The sequence below is a fragment of the Brassica napus genome, chromosome A3 (assembly GCF_020379485.1).
Source record: "Brassica napus cultivar Da-Ae chromosome A3, Da-Ae, whole genome shotgun sequence".
NCBI lineage: Eukaryota > Viridiplantae > Streptophyta > Magnoliopsida > Brassicales > Brassicaceae > Brassica > Brassica napus.
Genome location: NC_063436.1, coordinates 30686473 through 30709250, shown reverse-complemented (window position 1 = coordinate 30709250; position 22778 = coordinate 30686473). Strand labels below are relative to the sequence as shown.

General features: G+C 28.9%; 2 protein-coding genes across 2 annotated transcripts; both read right to left on the bottom strand.

Moving 5' to 3' along the window:
- Positions 1 to 665: 665 nt before the first annotated feature.
- Positions 666 to 3209, bottom strand: LOC106428731. The gene is made up of 2 exons (XM_013869491.3): positions 2919 to 3209; positions 666 to 2550 (listed from the first exon to the last, which is right to left on the bottom strand). The coding sequence occupies exons 1-2, from the start codon at positions 3132 to 3134 to the stop codon at positions 868 to 870; spliced, it is 1899 nt and encodes a 632-aa protein (XP_013724945.1). The 5' UTR covers positions 3135 to 3209; the 3' UTR covers positions 666 to 867.
- Positions 3210 to 10690: 7481 nt separating this feature from the next.
- LOC111214732 (auxin-induced protein 15A-like) lies at positions 10691 to 17252 on the bottom strand. The gene has a single exon (XM_048766495.1). It carries the CDS (start codon positions 13566 to 13568, stop codon positions 13251 to 13253), a length of 318 nt encoding a protein of 105 aa, XP_048622452.1. The 5' UTR covers positions 13569 to 17252; the 3' UTR covers positions 10691 to 13250.
- Positions 17253 to 22778: the final 5526 nt, after the last annotated feature.

The following is a 22778-nucleotide window of genomic DNA, read 5'->3' as shown; positions in this document are numbered from 1 at the left end:
AAAAAATCAGGTTTATTTTTATGCCATATTTCCCTCAAATAACTCATAGTCCATTTGCTTCCCATTCCTCGACAATTCCAACTTAGGACTTTCATTAAATAAAAATTAAGGATCTGCACCCATAATATAAACCGCCAGGTATAAAGAAACCCGGAGTTATCTCTTTCTCCAAAAACATTTCCAGTCCTGTGCGGACACATAATAAATCCTTATTATAAATATACCAACCAACAAAAAGGAAGACATTGGAACTATCCTTATATTCTGTAGTCGTGTTACTCAAACCAAAATAAACAGCTCTAAAGCCAATATCCCTTTCAAAAGAAAAAACCATCATATACGCATACTCCACTCGTATTGCAAATAACCAAGGAAATTGCCACTGCTGCATTTTATTACCAACACAATAAAACACGTAACTCCAGAAACACTGTCTTTGCACTCGACCAATGTTTGAGTATGCTTGGTGTGAAGAAACCAAACATACCCACCCCGTTGAAATTAATGATATCTCCCGAATTTGCCTCCCATAAGCTGACCCAAACTCATGCCATAGAAATAAATTAAAAGGGAGTTCTTTGTCTCCATTAGTAGGCATACCATAATAATGCTTTTGCTCATACTCTCTGCAATATACAGCACATAACATACACTGAAACCACCAATAACACTCTAAAAAACCATGTTTATTCCATTTAGAGATCATAATGCAGAACCATTCCACAAAACAAACTAAAAAGAGACAATCATAAAACCAACAAGAATCCAAAAAACACCAAGTATAAATGCTCAGAGAGCTTATTAAAACTGAAATAAAACCATAAATCATAACCTGCCCAAGTGACTTTTCTATCCATATGCTTGTATTCATGGATCTTTTACTTGCTTTGCAGAGTCATGTTTTGGACCTGATGTACCCTTATCCTCCCCCTGCTTAGAGTGATCACCATGACGAATGCCTGGTTTGGCTACCACACGTTTTGCCGTCACCAACTGAGCCATCTTCAATTTATTAGAAGCTGCAGCTCCTACAGACGGCTTAACCACCTTTTTACGAACACCTTGTCTCTTCTCCACCTCCCCAGCGACTCCATCCTTCCCATCCATGTCCTCGAACTTCTTCTTCTCCTCAAGCACCTCAGTTATAACCACCTGTGCTTTAACCTCTTCCTCTATCTCTTCCTCAATAAGCATCTGAACCTCGTCCTCTCCCATACTCTTATGATTCCCAAAACTAGCATCCTCAATATAGTTTTCCGCTAAACCCAGATTCCCATCAGTCTCTACATTATTCCCGTCTACTATACCCAAATCCATATTCTCCACACCTAGCTCTACACCTAGCTCTTGTTCTCCACTAGAGGGGTTCGGTAATACCTTAGATAGTTCTCCTTGTGTCGCCATTAGCGCATCAAGGAATGCTTGTGAGGGCTGCGTCCGTTCTGGTACCTTCTCCTCCATTTGAATTGATCGCTCCATCTCTTTCTCTTTGATCTCACCCTCCTCCAGCCCTTCCGGTTGAAACCCAATGCGAGGTACTCTCTCACCTCTCGTTCCTGCAATATTTCTTGAGCGATCGTCTTGATGATGAGTCCTGGTGTGCTCCCTTCTTGAGTTCCTGTAACGAGAGTTTCCTTCATCACCACGGTGGCCATTACGATGGTTTTTGTGATTAGAAGCTTTAGACTCCCTATCTGCAGCCCTGACCCACTTTGAATCCGTCTCCTCAAACATTTTCCCCTTGCCTTTCCCTTGATACTCACGTTTCTCTCTTCCCCGATCTTGTTGCCCTCCATTTCCGTTTATGACCACTCCTTTGTAGCTGCGAGCGCGATCATTTAAACCACACTCAGCATCATCCCTTATCTCCACCGCCTTCTCCGTGGTAGCTATGGTCAGTGGGCACTTCTCCATCTTATGACACAGGCTGAAGCATGTTTCACAAAAACCAAACAGTTTTTCATACCGCAAGGATACTGGAGCCTCCTCTTCTTCATAGTACTCTCCTCCCTTGAAATCCACCGTCGTCTCAAACGTGAGTTCCTTATACCCATCAACCACCACTTGGACTCTACCATAATCCAAGTCAACCTCCTTTGTGACCCCAATTGCATCACCTATGCTCCTGAAAGTTGGAGCTTCCCAGAACTCCAAAGGCACTCCCAAAACCTTGATCCAAAAAGTGATCTCTGAGGGATAGTTTTTAGACTTCCTTGGTTGCCAACGAACCAGGGAAATCATCCAGTAGTCGAAATGAAATGGCTGCATCTTCAGCACCGTTTCGATGTCTTCCTCTGCATCAAAGTCAAACTGAAACCTCCCAAGCCCCAAGTCAGTACCCACTACTTTTTCCTCCAATCCCCAAATTTTAGGAAGCGTCCCCACCAAGAACTTGACATTTTGCTCCGCAGGGTTCATGCATCTTCCAATTAATGTTTTGGAATAGCCCTTGATTAGATCCGAGTTGTTGAAATGAGGGACCGATATCTTCAATCTCTTTCGCGCCCCTTCACCATTTTTTATATCTCCAGAACTCCCAATAAGTTGGCTCTGAGACATCACCACAAGCCAAGAAACCAAACAACAAATAAGAAAAAGAAAGACGTATGTAGAGAAACTTTTGAATGTTTTGTTAAAATGATGAAACCCAACACCCATTATATAGTAATCTCGGAGATACTTTTTTCCTTGGGATAGATTAATCCCATTTATACCACATCTTCCGCAATCAACCTTATCAAATGAAAATCGAAAATCAAAACCACAATCCATAATTTTCCGAATCTCCCTTATACCGTTATCCCATAAAATGAGAATCCTTGCTTTCCAAATTCCAACTATCTTCAAACGTGATAGAAACGAAGTCCTCAAAGAGACAATCCGAAAAGATTCTGTTTTGATGATAACAGAGATCATACCTTCGGTTTGCGAGGGATTCGATTTAGTGAAGATTGAGATCGCAAATCGATTTCCAACTTGTAATGATTCGCCAAAAACCCTCGCAGATCCGATACGGATCTTTTTCCCCAATTCCTTCCCTGGTTCCCAAACTTTCCATCTTGATTATAATGAGCCGATACCGTGTCGATCTGGAAATCCCGGTCGATTTCAGGTTTCCACCGTCGTTGAATCATAGAAACCTAATGTGTCGCCATCGCAGTCGCCGCAGAGCGTTTTTCTCTCTTTCTTTTCTTAATTATAATGGTATTTTCTTTTATGATATATATACTATTATTTAAAAATTAATTTTGTTGATATGTCAAGTTTTCCATGATTTTAAGTTGAATCATTAGTTTCAATCTCTATAATATTATTTGAGAAGTCAGTTTCCTATGTGTCGATCTCATATTAACTCTCACAATGGTTGATTATACTGATACCCTTATTGAATTAAAATATTAAATAATATTTTTTATTTTTTATTTAGTTTCCTTTAAAAAAAATTTCAAAAACATATACCTATAATAAAAAAGGAAATTTTTTTATAAAGTTAAAAAAAAAACAAATTGAAAACGAAAATATATGTATATATAATATGATTTCAAAAAAAAGGAAAGTTCACAAAATAGTAATATTACATTTAAAAAATATTTTTAAATAACATAAAATATACTTTTGAAATAATAAAATACTTTATTTATATCTATATTTTCTTAGATGAAAAACATAAATTTGTATATGATGTGATTTCATTAAGAAAAATTTGCACAGATAATCTTGATATTAGAAAAAGAAATAACATTTCTTTTAAAACATAATTTTAAACAATACAAAAAAAAATTCAAACTAATAGAAGTATTTTTATATATCTATCTATTTTCTTAGAAGATTACATAAAATAATTGAGAAACATAAACTGATGTATGTTTAATTGACTAAAAATAGTTTATAATTAGTATTATTGAATTGTTTTATTTATTTTTCATATATTTTGTCGACTATAATATCTTCCAATTACATCAAAAAAATATCGATAAATTAAATTTTACTTATATAATATTATTTTCAAATAAAATCACAATTTTGTTTACTGCTTATTTTTAAGAGATATTAAAAACAAACAAAAAAATCGTTTGATCAAATAGTTACAAAATAGATATATTATATTTTATCATTCTTAAAGTTATTAATTTTCTTAATATTAAATTTTCTTTTAAATTTTATGTTTTTGGAACTTAATATAACCATAATCAAAATATCAAAGCAAATCTGAAGTCTCATTTTTAATATTATTTAAAATAAATTTTAGTTTCCTTTCAATAAATCAAAGGCATAAAGTTATTTAGAATTTATATAATATTTTAATTATTGTAGATATTAATATGTGTTCATGAGCTTTCAAAAATGCAACTACTTATGTATGTAACTTCCTATTGAGCATCACTTTATTTTCTAATATATTTTATAAAACATCAATATATAATTTGATAAATATTATGAAAATACATGCACGTTTAAACGATAAATAAAATTGATTTGATTTGACTTGGTTATAATAAAAAGTAATTATATTTCATTTGAATTTGAAAGAATAACAGTAACTCAATATACTCACAGCATGAATGATTCGACTAATCTAACTTATATCTAAAATCATAGATTTAACTATGATAAGAATATATAATTTAATAACAATAGTAATTTATTTTATAAATATAAATCATAGAACAACTCAAAACATATTAAAATGAAAATAAAATATTAAACAACTGTTCCAATTTAGTTTTTTTCTAAAATTTATATATATGCATGAGACTTGAGAATATTATCGTTATATTAATTTATGTAATTTAAAATCAGACACTTTAGTTTATTTTATTATTTTTTATTCTAAACACAATATATCTGAAGTTATAAATAATTTTCATAAAATATACTTACATATTTAAGACAACAACCACATAAATGCAAATAAGAAATTAATCAAAATTTTAATATATTTAGAATAAAAATATTATAGTTGAATTCAGAGATGCAATCCAAATTACGCAAATGATAACTGAATTGATTGTAAGAACAACAAAACCGATTAAATATAACATATATAAAATCATATGTATTATTAAAGTAATATAATATTATAAATATAAATGATGCATAAATTTTATAAATAAATTTAAAATTAAAAGTAAATAGCAATCAATTATTATAGTATATTTACTTCAAAAACATTTATACCCGTGCATGAGCACGGAAAAATTACCTAGTCTGTACTATTATTTGCGAAGTAAATTTTAACAACGGAGCTCTCACGTTGAAAGTTAGAGCGGTTAATATATATACTACCCTTAATGAATTTTATATTTAATTTATTATATAATCAAAAACGAATTTCTATTAATAATATTATTATTATTTTTTAAAAAAATAATTCGTATATATTTTGTTGTTATCTTAAACATATTTTTAATTATAAAATTTAAAAGTAAGATATAAAACAATTTATAATAAATTAAGTGTTTAAAGTCAATGTTTATTTGCGACATAAATTTTAATAATATTTAAAAAAACTAAAAAATTCTTATATATTTTGTTGTTATCGTAAAAGTTAGGAAAATAACATATAAACCATTGATAATTAAATATTAATCAACTAAATTTGTATAAAGATATTTTTTTAAATATTTCTAATATGTGAATGTTTTCTTTTTAAAATTCCTACACAATAATAAACATATATATTTTAATTAATATTTTCGACATATATATATATATATATATTTATATATATATATATAATTTGATGTTTGATTTAATTTTTGGAAAACATAATAATAAGTAATTATGCTGGTTTTTGAATTACTAGAAAATAAACTAATAAATATTTGTAAAAGGATTAAGCCGGCTTGTGCGGGCAAAACACCTAGTAGTATTATTATTTGAGATTCTATGTTAATATAATATTTGTCATGATATTTGAAAGAATTAGTAAATAGATATTAACAGATTCTAGTAATAATATCATAATTATATTTATATTATATTTAATGTTCTTCATGATTTTTTTTTGTCATCAATAATACAGACTCATACTGACTCTGTAAACCAAATCAGGTGATCTGCATCCATGTGAACGACGAAAGACGATTGCTTTCTAGCACTGCGTGCTAGACTATCCGCCTTTGAATTTTGCGTTCGTGGTATATAGATAAGCTCTGATCGGGTGAAGCTCTCTTTCAGGATCTTGATATCTTCCAAATAATTTGCAAAAGCTGGTCATTCCTCTGGTTCCGAAACCATCTTCACCAATTGAGAACAATATGTTGCAAACGTGACCTGAAATTGACGTAAATTCCTCATGCATTCCATTGCCCATAGTAGCGCTTCCATCTCCGCATAAAGAGACGAAAGATTAGCCCGGACATTCCTCATGATTTTAGGATAAGTAATTAGTGTCAATAATAGTATTGTTAAATCCTTTATCTATTTATACTATTATTTAAAAATACTTTTTATTTGTCATATTATATTTGATTTTAGGTTGAGTCATTAGTTTTAATAATACTATTAATAAAAATATATCTTAATATATGAATATATATCTATCATAATATTTATAATAATTAATAAATAAATATTAACAAATTCTATTGATAATTTCATAGTTATACACTTATACTTATCTTATCTCTTGTTCTTATTAGATAAATATTAGCTTGGATAAATATTAGTTTTAGACTTTTAGTAAACAATTTAAGGGATCTAGCTGATGATTTATCATTTTCATGTTTTTAGGAGTCCTTGGTTAATTTAATACATCATGATTTATCTTTTTCTCGATGATTTTATAAGTCCGATATTGAAGTTAAATAATTTTAGTATTAATTTAAAATTTGTATCCAACTGAATCGATCTAAATTAAAATAACAAATAACATCTGATCATATATATTAGTTTACCTACTCAATAAATAAAATGCAAGATTCAGAGTGTGGTCTTCTAATATAGCAACCGTGATACAGATTGTAATCGAGACATCCCCCAATATATTAAAAGAGAAGTCATTTTAGTGACGTCTGATGACGTGTCGCTCACAGGTGAAGTTTCAAAAAAATTGTTATAATTTGATTGGTTGATTGTTAAGTCTAAAAATATTTAACATCACTTGCCATATAATCTAAAAAATATTACAAATAATAATTTATGGCAACTAATTCTCGAAATTATAGAAAGATTAATAATGTTATATTTATTACTTTTAATATTTATAAACTATAAAATATAATGAACGAATTTTTATATAAGATAATTATAATAGTTTTATACTCTACTTGATGAATTGTATTCGAATATAATTATATAATAACTATTTTAAATATTACAAAATCCAAACATGTTTATTAATATGATTTTAAAATTATTTATCGTTGTTTACATAATAAATTTATCAGAATTTTAAAATAATTTATATAGGTTTATAAATTATTTATAAAAATATAAATCCTACTATATATTGATTGAGAAGTCACATAAGTGATTTTTTATTACGTGTTGATCATAAATGAACTCTTCAAATTGTTATAATTTGATTGACCGATGATTTTTAATTTTATTTATTATAATTATATCTAAAAGGAAAGGATAATTCAATTACCACTTTCTAAATAATCTACGTAATATTAGAAATAATTATTTATGGTAACTAATTGTTGAAACTATGAAAGAGTAATAATGCGATCAATTGTTTTTATATATTTATAAATTACATAAAATAATAAACAAAAGTGTTTGTTTGAATTGATATAATGATTTTATATTCGTATAGAAAGAATTATATTTGTATATAAAGTATCATAATAACTATTAATGTCTAATAATTCAATGCATGTTTTATAAATCATTTATAAAATTATAAATACATTTATAAAAATCAGACGTTTTAAATTATTATAAGAGGTTCTAAGTCGTTTATAGAAGCTTATACATTAATTTATAAAATGTATTTTGAAAATTTATCCTCCTATTACAATATTTTGAATTTTTTTCATTTTTAATGGTAAAATTCATCAACTATATTTACTTAGTGTAGAAACCCCTAAACTAAAGATTTACTGGTAGTAAAATGTATTCTAAAAATTTATTAGAATATATTCTATCTCATAGCTGAATTAAAATTTATTAGAGGATATTCTATCTCATAGTTTTTCTTGAAAACTAGGTCATTTAGAAACTTAAACTAATTTGATATATAAATATCACGCCACCCCATTAGTTTCGCGCATGTATCTTTTAAGTTTTCATATGTTTTTGATCGTTCTAATTTAAATTCTACTTTTGTGATCTTGCGCAGGTGTATGATAATCAATAAGTAACTCATAGACGGGAACACCATTACTGGTAATTTTATGGGAGATTCTTCTTCTCCGTTTATTTTTGTTCTCTTCCTCTCCATGTTGTATATCTATCTATATTTTTGCATCAGTAGTGATTCAACTAACAAAAAGAGACGACTCTGTTTATCCAGGAACTGATCATCCCTTTCGAAAAAGGTAATTCTTTTTTTTTATAAAGTTAAATCACTTATCAAGAATATAATATAAGATGTGTATGCTAATCAAGTGCAATTTATTTATTGTGCGTGATCCTCTTCGGTACATCTGAGAACCAAAGGTAATCTCAAAGCTTTTTAAAAACTTTAAAACTCATTGACGTTGTCCTATCAATTATATAATATGTTATCTTTTGGGGATTGTTTACATCTTTAAATATTTTTGTTAGAATTACCTCTTTTCTGACTCAAGGCTTAGAGAAGGAAACCATAAATCATCTCTACTGTTACAATGAAACTAATGATAATAAATCTCAAGTAATTCAAATCTCTCTTTTATATTTTATGGCTGATTTTTATTGGGGTCATGCGTGAAATATTTGTTTTTTTTTTTCAATTATATTTTTCTGATGTTTTAAGATTAATGTTAAATGTGATCGTTTTCTAAACGTTCTAATGTATTCTTTGTTCATATGAACATAATATAAATATCAATATGTAACATCGAATCTTTCATATTAACCATATATATGTAACATAAGTATTATATAGTTGTATATATGTAATTATTAATTTAATATTAATGTTAATGCCCGCACATGCGTGCGGGCAGTCCACCTAGTTTCTATTAAGTGAACATGTAAAGATCATTAAAATATATTAATGTGATATGTAGAATTCAAAAATTTTGTTTTAAAAAGATGTATATTTTCGGTTTTCTATACATATTTGGTCTGAGTTTGTCTGTTTTGTCCTTACTTATTATTATTTTTGTTTACGATAAAATAAACACAACTACTAAAATTGTACACGGAAAAGAATCTTATTCAACACTGTAATGCTTCGTTTAAAGTGAAGTCAAATAGACTACTGATTATTATATCTATGTAAAAGTTCTAATCGTATTCTATAAAATTACTTCTTTCTAGTTATCTCATAAAAAACTCTTTTTCCTGGATTGTCTGAATCAGCTTCAGGTATTGAGTGGGAAGCGGTCCAAAGACGGACGGTACGCCTAAGTGTGTCGCACACATTGTGTTTTCCCATTCAACATTATTTTCAATTATCACTACAAACGTTTAATTAATGTGGAAGAACCACATATGGTTCAAAGTTGCAAACAAACACACCGAACTGCCATCTACAGTAGTTATGCTGCAATGTTGAAGTGTTTTTGGTGGTTCTTTTGTGTTCCATCATTATTTAGTTTTTTTTCTTTTATTGCTCAAGAAAAAAGACAAAATAATATATGTGAATTTTAATTTTAAAATGTTTGGGTTATCTAAAAGTTATACAAAATATAATTCTATCTAGAATCAAAAATATAAATATTTGAGATGAGCCAAATACGAATGGATATCCGAACGTCCACCCTTGTTCAAATGAACAATATATATTATTATTTATCATAATACTTTATTTTCTTAATAATATTTTTTATTTAGAAAAACTATTAAATATATTAAATTGATGTCCTAGTTAATATTAAATCTCAAAAATGTTATACCACTTTACCAAAAAAATTAAAATCATTCAAAATTGTAAAGCTCAAAATAATTATACATATTAATTATATTTCATATTATTATTTTCTAGATAAAAAATAAACAATAATAACAATACTATTTAGTATTTTCACATTGCTATAACTATGTATATTTATAAATAAAAAATAAAAAATAAAAATGTTATAGAACAATTTAGATAAAAAGTATAGTTTTTTTTGATTAAAAGCAATAGAAATTTAGTAATAGTTATTTAAAATATATAAAATAGTAGAATTTAAAAGAATTAAAATAAAATTAATTTAAAAATATTTTAAAATATCTAATATTATAAAAGAGACTAAATATAAATTTATTTAAATAACTATAAAACCTTAAATAAACTATTATAAATATGTACAGTATTTTGAACTGCTTTTATCCGCTTTCACCATTCATACATATATTTCAGACCGCTCGTTCCGCTCGATCCACTCTTGTACCGCTAGATCCGCTCGATCTACTCTTGTTTTGCTAGATCTGCAACGCTTGATCCGCTATTTCCATTCGAAGCCTCAAAGGAATTCGGCGGTGTATTGTTTAAATCAAAAACGAACTCTCTGTCTCCCTCACAACTCATAATATCGTGAGGAAAAGCTGCTACTCAAATATGCATAGCTACAATCCATCGTATGCTTCAAACATATATAGTGGGGCTTATTGGATTAGGGATTTCATAAAAATTTAGGTTTTTGCCAAATCCTCCCTTATTGGATTAGGTATTTATAAAAAGTTTTACAAATCCTCCCTTATTGCATGTATCATTTATAAAAACCCTATTAAATCACCCCTTATTGGAAAATATGGATTTCATCAATGAGATTCATGAAAAGTTATTTTGGATTATTAAAAACTATCATTTACCCTTCAAATCTAATAGAACAAAATACCATCTGAAGAGATGGAATTTAAGAAAAAAAAGATTATTTCATATTTACTACGATCTCCACGAGATCTTTGTGACAAATCTAAACTATCAGAGCTTGTAGCCACAACATTGTCCACAAAAAGGTCTGAAAATGAAGATGGCGTTGAAGGCAGGGAAGAGTTATAAACAAATTGAGTGCTGGTTTCGACTGATGGGGACATAGACTGAGAGAGGGAGGTCACAACATCCAGCTATATATCTTCTTCTAACATGGCTAGATTAACAAATCTGTTTGATCCTTTTGCATCACTTAACTGTAAGCAACTATCTGGAAGGCCATCTACACTGGATTTACATTTCAAATCCACCACAGGGATAGACAGTGATAGTGTACCTGCAGCAGCAAAGACTAAAGGAGCAGAAGAAGTAGGTGAAACAGAAGTTGATGTAGTGATGTTCCCAATGAAACCAGAATCAGTGTTAAATTGTGTAGTTTCCGGAACACATACTATATCAGATGGAGAAGCGCTAATAGCTGTGGAATTATCTGCTGGTGAGCTTATAGGAGGGACAGGATCAGTTTCCATTGAGGCAGAATGAGTTATTTGGAGGGTTGAGACATTTGCATCAGTGTTGTATGCAGTAGCTTCAGATGGTACATGGAAAGATACCTCTTCAGCTAACAAACCTTACTTCTCTTGCGGTCTTCAACATCTCCTAAAACAATATATCAGGCAAAAGATGTTGACGTAAAGTAGCTGGTATTGAACGGGAACGTATCAGAAGTTTGCGATCTGAAGAAGCGGCCATGCTCCGCCTCCAAGAGCTAGAGCTGGTAGAAAATCTCTCTTGAGTTTTTCTTTAACTTGAGATGTGTTCTTGCCCGTAGCTTATCCCATTATGTGAAGAATATAAGTAGATCTATGGGGCCAAAGATAAGACCATCCATTGCCACTTCTTCTTTTTGAAAGAAAATCCATCCATCCAGCCATCCATTCATCCATCCATTGCCACTTCGGCTGCCACTGTGCCACAAAACGTGTTGACTTTGGTACATATCGAAGCTTTAGTTTTATGAATTTATCAAGACCTCCGTACCTGCGATACCGCAAGTATAACAGTTTTGCTGGATTAGGTGAGATGCAAACATGGGGATTTATAGCTAAATGATTATGAAAGAAGCAGGAAAGAAACCAGAGTGGCCAACATTACCGACAAAACCAAGTCCAAACATGCTTGTGATAGCTACTCGCTTCCAGTTGAGCTTGAAATCTGCATCTTTATTTGTGTCATGTTATATGGAAACATAGATTAGCAATATATTAGTACATCAATTCATCCGGCAACCTATATATATGTCAATACTTTAGCCACAAAATCAGAGCAATATATAACAACCGTAAATATAATTTTTTTCCCTACCAACCTATATCCATAGACCTTAGATACAAATAGGAATAGAAGGTTGTGGCCGAAACTATTATTAAAATATTTTAGAAATATCTTACCAAATCCTATCAAAAGTCTCTTTTTAAATCTCCATCAAAATCCCTGAATTCAACAAAACCCTCCATCAAAATCATAGAATTCAACAAAACCCTCTAAATCTTAAAATCTTGAAAACCTTCTCAAACCCCTAATTCAATAAGCCCCCCATAGTCACTTAACTTTTGGTACTAAAACCAAATTTTGAGTTGTTTAAAAATTTTGGCTCCAAATTTTTTTTAAAAGAAGTTCGCATTATGCACGTGAATTAGTAAGTCAAAAATGTAAAGTTTCATCATTGGAATGTTGACTACAATAAATATGGAATATGGAGATCTTAAATATGGGGAACGGAACATAATGAAGCAAAATAATGACACAGTTAATCGATCACTTTTTGTTTTAATTTAGATTTCTTTGTTACGATATTTTTTTAATAGTAGTGACAAAAGGTTAAAATAGACATTTCAACAATTTTCTTAAAAAATAAAAACTGTGAAAATTCTAGAATATGCAATATTAAGGAACAGATGGAGTAGATTAGAAACAAATCTTACAGTTTCAAAAAAAGAAAAGTCCTTCCGAATTTCCTCCATAAAGTAACTTCTGAAAACAATCCGCTATATACATCGAAAAAGTAAACAAATCTACATAGAAACAATCTTAGATTATTTTTTTGAGGAAGTAAGTTCTTTACAAATGGAACGGTTAGAACTTAGAAGAACTCACAAGACATCCAAAATTGAAACAAACGCCTTAGTATCTCAATCTCGAGTTATTTTCTTTCCACTTCCTTAAATAGATTTAAAGAAAATACACAAATATATATGTATAAAGAAACTTAATGAATATTGTGACTCTCTTATCACGAACCATTTAAAATAGAAGCTACAGCAGTGAAGTAATCTTCAGTACAAGGGATGGTTAGACATCCCGTGGGATGATCGAACCCAAACTCTTCTTCCGCAAGGCTCAACAAATCTTGGAACAATGGATGGTTTAAACATGATATAGGTATCACAAATCTCTTCTTTCTTTGATAAGTCTCACCCACGTAGACAGCCACATGACCCTTTGGGACATTATTAGTACCTGACATTGCCAAAAAGCTCGTGATTTTTGCTGATAAGCTTCTTTGAAGCTTTTGCTTGGCGTTAGATAGTCCAATCAATTGAATACCCATCTTATAGGATTAATGCAAGTAACCAAAAAGGGATATTGACACGAAAAATCTGAAAGTGATGAATATTTGAATGTTTGTGCTTCTATAGAAATGGATCAGGTTTAGTTTGTAAGCAAGTTTATCTAAGTGTCTAAAGTATATATAGGGAACTAAAAGTAAAAGAGTCACTGGAGAGTAGATAGTCTGGGAAACATATCAGGTGGAGGTAATGTATGAAGTCCACATGTTTCTGCCTTGTCTTTTCAAAAACAACTTTTTTCTTTCTTTTTTTGTGAAACATGTTTATAAGACCCTACCATTCACGAAGATGAATTATAACAATCTACCATCTCTTATATTAATATAACCAAAATAATAAAGGAGAAACATGTTTACAAGCACCTTGTATGACATTATTACTTTTGATAAAGATGTTACATTCGATATATAATGCTTTGCTAAAATCATACAATGCTTTGCTAGATACTAAACCTGAGTGATTTGACGTACCATATTAAGCAAACTGTTTCGAATTAGGTCTTTTTTGGTTTGTACGGTGAGGTAGACGAACGATCATAGTCACATATTTTCAAATAGGCCACAGCCCACATGCAAGAGGTAGAGAATAAATCACTTTTTAAGATAGGATTATGAGTATCCCATTTCTCTATACAAGATTTAATTATATCCACAATACAAAGTATTCGATCATTTTAATTCGTTTCACGTTTAAGACCGTTCGTAAACCAGCTATGAATATGAGACGATACGAACAATTTGGCTGCTTGTCGAAATTATATTTCCTAAAGAGAAAAGAAAATGAAAACAAGATCCACCAAATTATTTGGGAACAAAAGCATCTGCATTTGTTGCAACCACTGTAGATAATGGCTGTATGTATATAGATGAACTGAACGTACCCGTAAAAGGCAATAACGAAGAAATCTAAAGAACAAAATCCAAAATTCTAGTTGTTTCTCATTACCAGCAAAAAGATTGTCCATATATATGCACCACCTCATATGTCATGCTTTCTCTTAAAAGTGGTTATTCTGCTAAAAATTAAATAAAGTAGATGATATATACTTAAAATAATTCCATATGAATAAGATATAAATGTTTTTAATATTGTATCTAGTAACTTTTTCCAGCTTACAAAAAAAAAAAAAACTTTTTCCAGCTGAAACATAGATCACCGTATCGAACTTGTACGCGTCAAGTGGTAATCTCTCTTTTCTTTTAAGGAACAATTGAGTTTTTTCTAAACTCAATAAGATTACAATGAAGTGTTACAAATGAATTAGTCAAAAGTGTTACAACTGAAGTTAAAGAATCACATGAAATAGTGTTTATTTTATCTGTCACTTCAACATCCATTCCAATATCTTGAAATTTACAAAAAAAAAAAAAAATCAGTTGAATAATATGGTTCCAAAAAAAATTCAGTTGAATAAACATATGAATTTAACAATTCAAACGAGCAAAAATTCACATGGAACATACGTGACTTATCAAGATGCATCTCCAACTTAACAAATGTGCATGCAAGCTCTCGTTTTATCCAATCATATATAAATAAATTTCATACAAAATAGTTAGATTATAAAAGAAAACGAAATGTCCAATTGTTATTGTTGTTATATCATTGTGACCGTTTGACCGCATTTGTCATAAGGAATGTCATAAAGTCGAATAAAAAATATTGTGCTTCGAAGCTTTATTAATTGGGTGGATTTGAGTATGTTAGTGTTTGGCAGCTACTACATACAACACGAGGGATTAATCATCAACTCACTGACTCTTGACGTTTGACCAAAAAGCTAAATGTTATTGGAAGATCTTGTGACAGTCCATTCATGGATATCCATGTTTCTGCGATTTCATTTTTGTGGCGTTATACCCTTTCGGATAATGACTTTTCATATGAAATAATTAGAGAGCATGTGATTTGACCCACCAAATTATAGAGCGAACATTTGATATACGACAGCTTTTCAAATAAGAATCAACAGATATGAGACTTTTTATCGACTTTTTATTATTGTGTTATCCACCAATAACCAGTAAGAAGAAAACAGAAATTCAGTGTGCGGAAATCGATCAATGTTTTTTTCATTGTTACTAAGTTACTATTAACGCAGGTGCATATATATATAACTATGTGAACATACATCTGTATATATTCGATAAAAAAGTTCATCACCTAATCTTTCACAAATTTTCAGCTTGTTTTTCAAATTTTATTAATGCCATATCGCATCATATAAACGAATAAACAACAACATATTTTGACGTACGCCTTCAAAGTACAAACATTAGCTGGAAATATAAACACTGACGCGTATGCAATGGATGGGTCCTGAATTAGCTGTCCTAATTCATTTCAATCCACTTCAGTAAATGCTTTGATTGTCTTTTGATTGATGCAGCGGTAAATATTCTCAATGTTGTTATTCACATATAATTGAATTAACCAACGAGTCAGCTTTAGTGACAAAGAGGTTGCGACTGTAATTTCCGCCATCCAAATTTGTTTCGTGTTAAAAGAAATTATTTACAATATTTGGGTTCCAGATAAAAAAAAGTGAAAATACTTTTTATTTTTTACACCAAAAAAATGTTAAAAACTAAGAACGTTGTTAACTCTGTTAATAGAAAACAATGAAAGCCAAAATATAACAATTTAAAACGATGTTGCATTTGAACATTTGTATGACCCTGAAATAAATATTCAAATGCAGTACTATTTTTGTTTTTAATACAAAAACCGTTCTAATTACTTTTACGTCCATTTGTCAATAGTAAAAAAATACACGCAGGTTATGAACATAAGTACAAAATTAAACTCAATACGTTTTATATAGTTAACAAAATGGGCTCTGGGTATTCTAACACTAAAAATCATATATTTCTGAAACTTAAATATATATATTTATTTATAGTTGGCGATTCTTTATCGGATTTTTATCCTATTAATCACGATTTAAACTATTTATTTATGTTTTTTTTAGAGGAATCAATTTCACACACTATACATATTTATGACAAAAAGTTATCCAAGTAAATAAAAGGGGCGAAGGAGTAACATGGTGTTTCATGTGATTCCACCGACCCTAATGTCCATCAAACAACACCACCAACAAAGAACGGCAATATTCACTATGCAAAATAAACCATTCAGCCGATTAAAACACTAGCCAATATAATTTAAGAAATAATATACAAAAGAGTATTATTAACTAAGAAAACACTATGGGCCATATGCTCATGGTCATCTTGTTTCAGTCACGTATTCCCATGATCCATCGACACAGAACATGCAAGGCAAACAAATAAAATGTATGACTACGTATCCCTACGCCTAGTTAATTTTTATTTCTGAGACTACGTCTAGTTAATTTTTTCTACTAATATATATTTCTCTCATCCTATTGATTTTGTTTTTGTGTATTTGGGTACCTTTGTTGTGATTCTAAGTAAGATTTTTTTTTCTTTTTCTAAGTGAGATTTAATTTACACTAGACCGAAACTTTTTTGGTTGAAAAAACCTTAAACCCAACGCCTCGAATAGAAAGTCCATCCGTGGACTGTACTTATTATTAGAGCTTAATTTGAGTCATTTTATAGGTTTAGAATACCTCCAAATTAATTTAAAAAATACGCCAAAGTACTCTCGTGTGATTAAACTATGTAGTACACTCCCGATTTCCCTTAACCAGCTTACTATATAACTTGTACCGGTTATAACCACCTAGCACAGATTCTGACATTGCCTTTAAACTACATGAATTTTAAATATTTAACTAAATTTTGACATGTACATCCGTGCATATATTTATTTGACTTATATATATATATATCTTTATTGTCCATATTACTTGAGGAGTGTTCAATCCGGCAAAACCGAACCAATTAAAATCAAACTGAGATAGAAAAAGTAGTTTGGATTTAGTAGTACTGAATATACCGAATGTATATTATTTTTAATAAACTGCAGTATATAAATATAGTTTGGTATATACACTGATTAATTAAAATAGAGTAGTATAATTATATTTAGATTATATAATATAATGATTGGATGGCAAAAATAAAGAAAAAATATATAATTATTGATATGATTTTCATATTTAAAATGTTAATTTTACTAATTTAATATTTTGTTTTAATTTAATAGTTATTTTTCCTTTTTATTAAATTAAATAAAACATATTTTTAAATTTTTCGTAGACAAATATGTGTGCTAATATTTATTAATTTAATAATATTATGGTATTACTAATTTTCTTATATTTACTTTATGGAAACTATTATTGTTTATAAATTAGTATATGTTTACTAATTATTTTAAATAGTAAATAAAACAGAAAAATATTCTAATTAAAAACTGAAAATATTTATTTATTTGTAAAGCCGATATATAATTATATAACATAAAAAAAATTAGTATAAAATAAATATATTTATGGGTTTTGATATAAAATCAAATAAACCAAAAACTAATGGTATATAAATCGAAACAAAAAAAAAGTAAATATTTTTTAACATGGTAGATATATTTCAAAAAAAATGAAGTACCAAAAATCCAAACCGAACCGAAATTCATAATGAACACCCATTCAATAACGCTATATTATCATTAGATTATTATTTGTATTGAATGTTCTTTTGTTGTTACTATATACAATTTATTTCTTGTAAGTATAATGTAATATTATGTTTTTAAATAAATCAAATTGATTGCATATATATGCTAATCTATCCTATTAATGGTTAAGATTGCAAGAGAGAAATACGGAAACTAAAAGAAATATGGAAACTATTTTTTGAATTAGTTAAAATAATAGTTTAGGAATAATTCAAGAATAGTGATTGGATTATGTTAGTTCAAATATGAATATTAATTTATAATTTATATATATATATATATACAATTAGTTACAGTTTAAATAAATTTATTGTCTCGTTTCTTATTGAATACTGATAAAAGTATTTTTTAAAAAGTAAATAGATTGTTACATAACAATCCATTAGAGCATCTCCAATGTAAAACTCTATTTTTTCTTCCAAAATAGAGTAAAAGTGAAAATAGAGTAAAATTGCTCTAACCCTACTTCATTTATCACTCTATAGGGGCATCTTCATCCCTACTCTATTTTTTTTTCTAAAATGGAATAAAAGTGAATATGGAATAAGGAATGCTCAAACTCAACTCCATATCTCACTCCATAATAAAATTTACTCCATAAATGGAGTAATCTATTTTTTGTTTGTTCATCACTCCATTATAGAGTGAAAAATGGAGTAGGGTTGAAACAATTTTACTCTATTTTTACTTTTACTCCATTTTAGAGGAAAAAATAGAGTTATACATTGGAGATGCTCTAATGGAGTGATGAACAAACAAAAAATAGATTACTCTATTTATAGAGTAAATTTCATTATGAAGTGAGATATAGAGTTGGGTTAAAGCATTCTTTACTCCATATTTACTTTTACTCTATTTTATAGGAAAAAAAGGAGTAGGAATAGAGATGTCTTTATAAAATGATTTTTGTTTAGAATTATAACATCAGTATTCGACATCGGACAACTAAATTTCATTAATACACAAATAGAAAATTATGTATGTACGTAAATTAAGATCATATTTATGATTATTTTAAATGACAAAATTATACTTAATGCTAGTATTTAAGATTAGTTAGGTTTTCAGTGGCATTCTTTTGTAAATAAATGATAAATTTTATGTTGAAAAAGTCTCTCGTCGAAAATAGGTTGAAACTTGAAACATAATGTCCAACTACTCATTTGTTTTTCAAACAAAACAAAACAGTTTAGCTTATGTTAAAAATGACTGAAGAATTTAGATTATCTTCTATATTTACTACCTTTTGTTTCAATATCATAGCATTTATTTATTATTGTTTTTGGTGGAACCTAAATCTCTCGTTGACTATGTGAAAATTCCAATGAAAGGTTCTCCTACTGAACGACCTACGGGTTATGCTTACGAGTATTTGATATATTTTAGACTTATATCCGTTTTCTAATTAGGAATTTTCACTATTTATTCTTGAATGTTGAACTCATGGTGTATATAAAAATATATATAAAGTTCTTGCTTGGATCAAAATTTGAAGTGATTCCTTGAAATGCCTCGCATATTATCTCTTAACACTTAAAGTTGAAGTTTCAAAAAAAAATTTTGAAGTGATTTAAGATCGACACTCATATTCAAAAGTAAGTACTATAAACATGCATGCATCATTTTCTTTACCGGTTTAACCGATTTCTAATAATCGGAACTAGGATCCAAATCGAATCAGTTGAATCTAGAAAAACATGCACAAGAAGACAGTCCACCATTAACCAGTGGATGAACCCCCACCCAAATTAAGTTCCTTTTGCAACAAAAAAAAAATATTTCCGTTTAGACAACGTCGGCATAATTGTACTTGAGATGCAATTCCGACATCAAGCTCTGAAGTGAACTAACTTCAAGGGAGACCTACGTTCATCTTTTGTGTGTCCTAAACAGTTTACCTTTTTTCGTTTGTAAATACCAAGACACATTTTTCAGAGTATTCTAAAAGATTTTATTTATAAAAAAAGGAAACGGAAAAAGGTGGAAGGCCAGGGATTAACTGCAATCTATAGTTGGAAAAGAAAAACGATAAGAAAAAACAGAAATTTAATTAAAAAAGAAAAAAATTAAGAGAATTTGTACTCTCTACACACCACTTTTCTCCTATTTGCACTCCATACTCTATATCCCTCCAATTTTCTTCTCCCCATCTTTACCATTTTCCCCCCATTCAATGATATCCCACCTTTGTTAGTATATTGAGCTAATTTACTCAAAAATTAATCAATTATTAAAAAGAATAAAAGAAAAGGAAAAAAAATATACTACAATGAAAGAGGCATGCACATGGGTGTCTGCGAATAAAAGGAAAAAGAAATTTGTTTGAAAGTGTCACAGGCACACTCCCTCGAATCACATTTAACAAAACTCCAAAAACTCTTCTGCTTTGTACTCTTCAGTACATTACTCATTTCAAAGTCCGTGAGTTACGCTCATCGATGACACCTCTCAAGAGAAAGAGAAGATAGGTGTGCATTTTCTTCTGCCATTCACATTTTTAGCCTTCGATGATACATATATTCTATTTATTATTTTTATCAAATATTTCTATTTATTCAGAACTACATAATCTAACGCAAAATTTTACTTTTGATAGGAGAATATTTTGTCTTTCATATTATTCTCTTTAAGAATCAGCCCAGAATATTGGCTAATGTAAAATGTGTATACACTTGGGTAGTTAGTAATATGCAGTGCCGGCCCTTGCAAGAAGCCAAGGAAGCACACGCTTGCGGCCGTATAATTTATAGAGTATTTTCGGCCACATTTTGCAAGTATGCTCTTTAATCTAGTGGGAGTTTATGTGACTAATCTCCTTTTTGTTGTTGGGTTCGAACCCTAGTAGTTCCAATTCATTTTCTCCTGATTTTTCTTTTAAAAAGTGGTCATATTTTTTCGTCTTGCTTCCAGCCCTTACAGTTCTAGGACCGGCTCTGGTAATATGTACATTGTATTCGTATACATAAGGTGGTTTATCTAGCAACTGTAGCAGTTTCTAATTAATTGTTTAACAAGTATATAGTTAACAGTCTGCAACCGTTTAAGTTACTTCTATCTTCTTAGCTTATTTCTATCAAAACAAAAAAGTTAGTATATCAAATTTTGATAAAGAGTAAAATATCATCATAAGTGCCAACAATATAATCGGTTATATTGACATTTTGCAAGTTGTATCATGTAGCACATGATAACATGTTTTCATATCGAGAATTCGGCCAAAAAAAACCTCGACTTTGCACGAATTACCAAAATAAACATGAACTTTTGGACTGGCCAAAAAAACACCAAACTTTCATTGACTTTAGAATTAATTAAGAATGTTTTCGTTGACTTGCCAATTTAGCACGCCGTCAACAAATTTAACTGAAATATTTGACGTCGTTTATTGTTGGTGTTAAGTAAAACGACGTCGTTTCATCTCATTTGAAAACGACGTCGTTTTACATGATTTGAAATTAAAAACATGTAAACCCCTGGATTTGAACTCAGGTTGGTTGGTCAAATGGCAAGGTATTATACCACTGGGCTACTCGCACTTTCAATGTACATACTAACATGTTTATTTTTATTTGGTACTCATTGAATATAAAAAATTCTCTAAAAACTTAATAAGATCTTTAAAATTCCAAAAAGTAGAAAAATAAAGAAGATTTATAAAATTCAATTAGAAATTAAAATTAAATATGAAATTTTATTTTTCTTTTTAAAAAATAAAAACTCTTCCAAAATTTTCTAAAAAATTTAAACGATCTTTAAATTCCAAAAAACTGAAAAATAAAGAAATTTTTTATAAAATTAATTTTGAAATTAAAATTGAAAATAAAATTTTATTTTTCTTAAAAAAATAAAAAAAATCTTCCAAAATTTGCATAAAATTAATTTTGAATTAAAATTAAAATATTTTTTTTCTTTAAAAAATCAAACAATTTCCAAAATTTTCATTTTTTTAAAAAAAATCCAAATTTTTTAAAAATTATAATAAAATGCAAAAATTAAAGTTACAATTATCAACTTTTTATGTGTGTATAATTAATTTCAACTTTTAGCAAATGTATTAAAAAATTGAAAATTTTGGAAGATTTTTTATTTTTTGAAAAGAAAAAATGAAATTTTATTTTCAATTTTAATTTCAAAATTAATTTTATAAAAAATTTCTTTATTTTTTCAATTTTTTGGAATTTTAAAGATCTTTTTAAGTTTTTAGAAAATTTTGGAAGAGTTTTTATTTTTTATAAAGAAAAATAAAATTTTATTTTTAATTTTAATTTCTAAATTAATTTTATAAAAATCTTCTTTATTTTTTTTAATTTTTTTGGAATTTTAAAGATCTTATTAAGTTTTTAGAGAATTTTTTATATTTAATATGTACCAAATAAAAGTAAACATGTTAGTAAGTACATTGAAAGTGCCAGTAGCACAGTGGTAAAACACCTTGCCATTTGACCAATCAACCTGGGTTCGAATCCAGGGGTCTACATATTTTTAATTTCAAATCATGTAAAACGACGTCGTTTCATCTCATTTGAAAACGACGTCGTTTCACTTAACGCCAACAATAAACGACGTCAAATATTTCTGTTAAA